Here is an 8043-nt window from a genome sequence, read left to right as displayed (position 1 = left end):
TACCTGCAGCAGCCATTTCCTAGAAGCCTCAGGCAGAAGTGTCCAGAGGAGATGTAGGTGCACTTCGCACTAGGAGTCTCGGGACGTGATGTCTTCGATGTGAGGCCTTGGCCTCAGGTCAGCAGATGGCACGTAGCCCACCACCTACAGGGGACAAGGGAAGACACGGAGATTGGACGGAGCATCACTCAGCCCAGACGAAGGGGCCCGAAAGTGCCCTCACTGTCAGTCTCAGGAGCTCCAGGAAGCCAGTTCGGCCAGGCCAGAAACAATTCCTGCTGGGGTGCTGACGGAAGCTAGAGCCTGAGAGGGAGGCCCGTAGACTGCTCAGTACAGGGAAGGTCTCAGGATCTGCTGTGATTCAAGGAGAGGTGCACATGCCAATCCTCCGGGAAGCTCCCCCGGAACCCCGCCCACCCTGGCCCCGCCTCTGCTGCCCGCCTGGAACACGGAAGCACATGACAGGAAGTGACGACCACGCACACACGCTGCGGCTGCGAAGCCATCTTGGAGAGCTGCTGTCGTCTTAGAGAACTGCCGTGTAGGGTGCCCAGACGGAGGACTCCCAGGTCTCATAAGGTGTCCAAGTGTGAGGTGACCTGTGTTACAAGTGCGGGGACACATGTCTGGCACGACCAAGCCTTTCCCTCTGAAAAGGGGGGCCCGGATAACGCCCGGCCACCTTGCCCCTGTGGTCCCCTTAAAGATTTGGGCCTGCATCTTAAGCCCCAAGTCCAGCCACGTCACCCAGGTGGTCTCCGAGAGGAAGGCTTCGGTCCGGGGCTGGTGGACTCGAGTTCTGCTCAGTAGAGGGAAAGCCCCGAGCCCTGTAGCTAAAAGGAGGGACCCTCGGGGTGGACTGAGGGTCTCACACCCCAGAACAGCGGCCACGTGAAACCCCCAGCCCGCGACTTGGCCTCAGAGCATGCGGGTAGTATCCGGGCAGCTCTAACGGCTGCGGGGCACCCTCATTGCTATCTCGGATGTGGGACAGTGAGTAAGGAGGGGACCTCGGTCCCAGGGCTTGTAGCTCGTCAGTACAGGGAGGATGTCAGGGCTCAGGAGGAGCCAGAGTGAGGACCATCCTCCCCGACACACGGGCCAATCAGGACCCTCCCCCGTGGTTAGCATTTCCTCCTGGCCGAACACGGGGAAGGGAGGCTGCGGTCTGAGTGGGGAGGTTAGAGCTTGCCTACAGAAGGGCGGGTCCTGGGACCCTTCGGTGGGAGTCTGAGCGCTCCCTCCTCTCGTTCTCCAGAGTCACAGGGAAGGTGGCAGCATCAGCTTCAGAGCAGAAGAGGGATCGGGGCGGGTGCTAGGGGGTCATTCCCCGTTTTTCATCCTAACTCTGAATGTGAACTGAAAGGACATGCCTCCCCTGCCTGCCCTCACAGGCCCCCGTCTAACGCCCAGGCAGGGCTGTCTGGCTGTGCCCCAGGGCTCACTCTCACTTCCTCCTCAGGGGTCTCAGGGGACAGGCTGACTAGGAGAACAGGAGACTTGTGGGTCCTAGAGAAGTGGCCTTGCGAAGTGGACTTGGTTTAAGCCAGGGACGACTCTCCCTGGTGAAGGTGCTCACAACATTTCTTTGTCCTTCCTCAAGGCGCCCTCGTTGCCTGCCTTCCTAACTGCACGCCCGCCTGCGGTCCTTGACCTGTGTCATCATGCCTCGGAAGCACAAAAAGAAGCATCATGCCCACGGGAAACGTCACCAGGTCCAGGGGGACACTCAGGAGGCCCAGGCCAGTGCTGCTGCAGCCCCAGGAAAGGAGTGCCCCTCCTCCCCCTCTTCTGTCCCTCAGGGTTCTCCCCCGAGCTCCCCTGCTGCTGGCGATCACCAGGAGCTTCAGGGAGCCATGGCCCCTAGCTCTCCTGATGCAGAGGCTTCCTGTGCAGGAGCTGATCAAGGTGCCCAGGGCCCCGAGGAGGAAAGAGCAGATGCCGCCCGAGCAGCCCTGCTTGCTCGGAGCATTCGCAAAGATCCTCTCATGAGGAAGGCCAGCCTGGTGATGGATTTCCTGCTGGAGAGGTACACCAAGAAGGAGCCCATCACAAAGAATGCCATGCTGAATGTCATCGGCAGGAAGTACAAGCAGCACTTCCCGGAGATCCTGAGCAGAGCCTCTGAGCATGTGGAGCTGGTGTTTGGCCTGGAGCTGAAGGAAGTCGACTGCAGCAGGAACATCTACGCCCTCGTCAACAAGTTCACTCTCGGGGTTGAGGAAGGTTCAAGTGATGAGGAGGAGCTGCCCAAGTCTGGTCTCCTCATGGCGCTCCTGGGCATCATCTTTATGAAGGGTGACCGCGCCACCGAGGAGGAGATCTGGGATTTCCTCAATGTGTTGGGGATCTATGCTGGGAGGAAGCACTCCATCTTTGGGGAGCCCAGAAAGCTCATCACCAAAGATCTGGTGCAGAAGGGGTACCTCAACTACCGCCAGGTGCCCAATAGCGATCCTCCGCTCTACGAGTTCCTGTGGGGCCCGAGATCTTATGCCGAGACCAGTAAGATGAAGGTGTTGGAAGTTCTGGCCAAGATCCAGGATAGGGTCCCGAGTTCCTTCCCAGACCTCTATGACGAGGCTCTGAGAGATCAGGTGGTTAGAGCAGGGCTGAGAGGCATTTCCATTTCTCCAGCCATGGCTGAGGCCAGTGACCCTTCCAGGGCCAAGTCCTACAGCTCCTCCCACATCTAGGGAAGGGTCAGGGCATTTTGTTCCCCTTGAGTTGGAAGAGAACAGTCCACCTCCAAAATAGCGCAGGGTAGTAGGGGTGGGGGGAACAAAACCCATATGTTCTTCACAGTTTTAAGTAGTATGGGAGTTTAGGTACAGTTTTAACAAAATATGCATGTGTTCCTTTTATCCATGTGAATACTATCTAGTCAAAAACAGATGATTTCGGTAGGTAGGTAGAGGTGTTTTATAATTTTAAATGTTACTGCTCTTCATAAGGTTTATTTTGCTTCAGAATTTAGGTTTATTAATGTCAACGGAGTCATGTTTACTGCTATTAGGTTTTTGACTAGGAGTTCGTTATTTGTAAACAAGTTGAAAAGACTTCAGTATTTTCCTCATGGTCCAGAATGAGGTAATATAGCACTGGAATAGGATTTTACTTGGAAATGTGTGAGAATCCTAGAGATAAATATTTGGGATCAGAAAGCATTCAGAGTAAACGCAGGTTTCTTCTTCATTTGTCTTATCTGTCTTCTTTCCTTGTAAAAGCTAATAACATGGACTTAGATTTGTGTAGCTTATTCAAACTGTATGACACTTCAATCATAATAAAACAGAGTCTTTGCTCATTATTTCTGTTTTCTGCCAAATGAATTGACCATCTTCTGTTTAGAAGGCTTTGTTATAGTACTGGGTTGGTAAGAAAATGGAGACCAAGCCACTGCCCATGGAATTTTGAGTCTAGCAGCAGGTACCATATATGGAAGGTGGTGAGCTAACTCTAAGGAATAAACAAATCATAAATTTAAATGGGGGAGGTGTGGAAGAGGAGGTTCCAGATGAGAGCAAGCATGTCTAAGTTACCTGATTAAGGCAGCACTGGGTCTTGGGAAACGTCTAGTTCCTCGGTGGGAGGTCATTTTCAGTCCAGATGCATGATGGGCTAGATGAAGCTGTGGGAGTGATGCCAGAACTCATATCATGGTTCTCAGAGGTGAGGCGTAAACCTAGGATATATGTAAACCATATACTGCTACTGCTAAGTCACCTCACTGGCGTCTGATTCTGTGCAACCCCATAGATGGCAGCCCACCAGGCTCCCCCGTCCCTGGGATTCTCCAGGCAAGAACACGAGTGGGTTGCCATTTCCTTCTCCAGTGCATGAAAGTGAAAAGGGAAAGTGAAGTCACTTAGTTGTGTCCGACCCTCAGCGTCCCCATGGACTGCAGGCTACCAGGCTCCTCCATCCCTGGGATTTTCCAGGCAAGAGTACTGGAGTGGGATGCCGTTTATTTACCATTATTTGGGGATATCTGAAAACCATAGGGAATCTCAACATAGGGAATGGAAGGGGCCCTGTGCACTTGAGCCAGGGCAAGTGAACACTCACACTATGTGTTTTCATCAAAAGCTGTCCAGAGTGTTTCTGAGAAATAAGGGTGATACCCATTGAAGCGAGATGCCACGATGTCCCTGGACTGTCTCTCTTTTTCTGGGATGGGAGCACCAGAACTTGCTCTGTAAATGGGCAGTATAAATAGGTTATGTTTAGTGTAACTTGGCAAACTAAGGGTGGGCTCAATTTTTACTGTCAGTGGTATTAAATTAGGCGTGGTTTGGGAAACACACACACACACACACACACACACACACCTGAGAGGGAAGTTGCTGGTCCTTGAGACAGATGAACTTGTACTTGCATCCATGTGGAGAAGATAACCCCAAACACATTAAAAGGTGCTCAAATAGGGAAAATACTGCTTGGTTTTACCTGCTGGGGAGCATTAGTGCTGATATGGATTTGATTATTGTTTGGAGTTGCATATTCTCTAATATAGGCTGGAAAGAAAATTATGTGATGGAAGTTTGGATCATTCGGGGGTGAAAATCACCTTCGTAATAACTGCCATTCATTCAACGTGCCAAAGCTTCTCTCATACTGTGCCAGGTGATTTACATAAATCACACAGGTCTGTGGTCCTACACTATAGATTTTTTTCTTTTTTTTTAATTTTTCTTTTTTTAATTTTTATTTTTACTTTACTTTACTTTACAATACTGTATTGGTTTTGCCATACATTGACATGAATCCACCACGGCTGTACATGCGTTCCCAAACATGAACCCGGATAAGAAAGCTGTGGTACATATACACAATGGAGTATTACTCAGCCGTTAAAAAGAATACATTTGAATCAGTTCTGATGAGATGGATGAAACTAGACTTCTTCAAACACAATTTGCAGATAAAGAAGCTGGAATAAAGAAGCTCAAATTCAAAGCTCATAAATGATAGGAACTGGACTGAACCCTGGCACTGAATTTCTCCAGAGCCCACACTGTGCCATTCCACCAGGATGAGGCCAACCGTGGGTCACGTCCTCTTTCTGAACATTAGTCAAAAAAGGTATTTCACATGCTAAATAGAATTTCATACCCTAAACACAGTTTTGGAATAAAAAGCCCTAAAAATAAGTAACAAAAATATTAAAATAAAAGTGAAGTACGAATAAAGAAGGAGACAGCATTCAGTGACAATTTATCTACAAAGGAAACGTCAGTAAACCACAAAAGATCAGGGATGCACAAAATCATTTAATTCAGCCCCTTCCTTTCAGAGAGTAAATCTGTTAGAGTGAAGGTTCTACAAGAGGCTGTGTCTGGTCAGTGAAGAGAAGGAAGAGATCACCGTGTGTTCTCTGATAGCACACCACCCATACTGGGACCGCCTCCTGGACTGCAGCTTCCCCATCACTCCTGGGTCTCAACCCATTGTCTGTGAGATTTGGTGCAGGCAGACTAAGACTTTTCTAAGATGTGGCATTTCCCAAGAAGTCTTTCATAGAAGAGACAGGAGTCAAGGTAAAGACAGATGAATGAGGAACTGAAGTCACAGAGAGACTGGCCTGTGTCTGCTCTCAGAAGGCCAAGACAGGGCTGCCAGGCTGCACATTCCCTCACTTCTCTTCAGGGCTTGCAAGGACATGGTCTTTGCTCTAAAAGGTTCACCTTAGGCTGAGAGAAGAAATCCAGAGTCCCCCAGGAGTCAAGGTGAGGCACCTGAGTCAGGTCATACCCCGAAACTGAACATGGAGGGCCCCAAGAAGCCTGAATCCTGTTGTCATCCCTAAAGGCACAGGCAGGAGCAGACTCGTGTGGCATTCCCAGACTTTCCCTCTCTGGCATCACAGGGAGGGAGGAGCTTAGTCTGAGGAGAGCTCCCTTATGTAACCAAAGGAGCCCCACACCCTGCCAGGAGTCAAGCTTTGGACGTATGAAACCCCCTGACCTCAGAACTCTGAGGAAACCGCACAGAACCCTGCCCTCCCTGGCATCCCTTGGATACCTGCTCATTGTTGACATGACATGCCCATTTCCTTCTATGATGTCACAAGCGGGACTGGGACATGGTCCAAGGGGTATAGCCTAGGGCCAGCAGTGGGATTATTTCCAGGTTTTCCAGAAACCAACTGAATACCCTGAAGACGAAGGGAACCACACACCCCATCACCGTATGATTCATCCTCTGCGCCTCAGAAGACCAGGGACGGGTATGGATGGACGAGGAGAATCTTACTTTCTCCTCGGGGTCTCACGGAGATGCTTGCCGTACTATAAGAAAAGTATAGTAGTAGAAGGGGTGGACCTAAGGGGAAGGGAGGGTAGAATTTCAGGCCACAACAGAGGTCAAAGCAAGGACTGAGGGATCATCTGCCAATAAAAAGAACTGATAGTGAATCCAGCCCTGTTCCTTATAGCCCTTGAAGAACCAGGACAGAGCTATCAAGCTGAAGTTCCACCAACATTTATTTGTATCAGGTGTGTCGGAGGTGAAACCCTTAGTATGAAGGTGCAGATACCATTCCAAGAAAGGGGTGGGGACACCAGGCCCTATGGGGAACCAAAGGAAGCACTCTTAATTCGTGTTGAGGACTTCAGTGGCAGGGACGAAAACTTCTCAGTGCGCACTCAGTACTGCATGATAACTACTGACTGAGGTGATGCGGTGAGGACCTCTTCACTTCTCAGAAATCCCAGGGAGCTTTGTGATGCCAACTACAGAACAGCAAGGGAATAGATCCTATGACTGGCCACTAGTTGGGTTGGTGGTCTTGAATGTGAAATAACAGATGCCTCTGTGTAGGAGACTACCAGCCCCTTCTGTCACCCCAGCATGCCTGAGGCAGGGGTAGCAGGATGCAGCCTAAAGATCACCCTAATTTCCTTCAATATGTTTCCCAAAGGACAGGTTGGTTAAAAGAATAGGAACCCTGGGGGTTTTCAGAACAGTGCCCTCAAGAAAACCACAAATGTAGCCTTCCTGATAACCAAGGTGGTATTCCCCTGCTGCGGCCGCACACTCAACCTTCATCATCCTGTGGGCCCTTATCACCTGCCCTCCTGCTCACACTTCTAATCATTGTCCCCCAGAGCAGTCATCATGCCTCAGGGTCAGTCTCATATACTCTGCATCCATGAGAAACGCCACCAGGCCCGATATGAGCCCCAGAGTCACAAGGGAGTTCAGCCCACTGCAGTAATGGAAGAGCTTCCCTCTACCTCTTCTCTTTTAGAAGATAAATCACAGAGCTCATCAGCTGCTGGGTCAGATAGCACTTCCCAGGGGTCTTTGGAAGCCCCATCTACTACCAGCACTTTTTCAACTACTGCTGACCCAACATCTGATGAAGAAGATACCAGTCAAGATGAGGAAGATTCACGTTCCTCATCTTCTACCGAAAACACCTACGGTGATACTCTGAACAGCATGACAAGTTTGTTGGAGCAGTTCCTTCTGTGTAAGTATAAAATGAAGCAGCCCGTCATGAAGGAAGACATGCTGAAGATTATCCACCCAAGATACCATCACCGATTTGCCGAGATTCTCAAGAGAGCCTCTGAACACGTCGAGGCTGTCGTTGCAGTTGACTTGAAGGAAGTTGACTCAACCATCCACTCCTATGACCTCGTCAGCAAACTGAACCTGCCCAACAATGGGAGGGTGTGGGATGGTAGGGGCTTACCTAAGACTGGTCTCTTGATGACAGTTCTGGGTGTGATCTTCGTGAAGGGCGGCTGTGCCACTGAGGAAGACATCTGGAAATTCTTGAATATGATGCGAGTATATGCTGGGAGAAAACACTTCATCTACGGAGAGCCCAGGAAGCTCATCACCAGAGACTTAGTGACGATGAAGTACCTGGAGTACCCTCATGTTGCCCACAGCGATCCTCCACGTTACGAGTTCCTGTGGGGCCCACGAGCCCATGCTGAAACCAGCAAAATGAAAGTCCTGGAATTTTTGGCAAAAGTCAATGATACGGTCCCAAGTGCCTTCTCATCACAATATGAAGAGGCTTTGTGA

General features: G+C 50.2%; 2 protein-coding genes across 2 annotated transcripts; both read left to right on the top strand.

The window, feature by feature from the left end:
- The first annotated feature begins 1664 nt into the window (after positions 1-1664).
- Positions 1665-2696, top strand: LOC138071897 (melanoma-associated antigen B17-like). The gene has a single exon (XM_068963276.1). The coding sequence runs from the start codon at positions 1665-1667 to the stop codon at positions 2694-2696; it is 1032 nt and encodes a 343-aa protein (XP_068819377.1).
- Positions 2697-7119: 4423 nt separating this feature from the next.
- LOC138071896 (melanoma-associated antigen B5-like) lies at positions 7120-8043 on the top strand. The gene has a single exon (XM_068963275.1). The coding sequence runs from the start codon at positions 7120-7122 to the stop codon at positions 8041-8043; it is 924 nt and encodes a 307-aa protein (XP_068819376.1).

This window comes from Capricornis sumatraensis, chromosome X, assembly GCF_032405125.1.
Source record: "Capricornis sumatraensis isolate serow.1 chromosome X, serow.2, whole genome shotgun sequence".
Lineage (NCBI taxonomy): Eukaryota > Metazoa > Chordata > Mammalia > Artiodactyla > Bovidae > Capricornis > Capricornis sumatraensis.
Note: the sequence above shows the minus strand (reverse complement) of the source record. Positions and strands in the feature narration are given on the sequence as shown.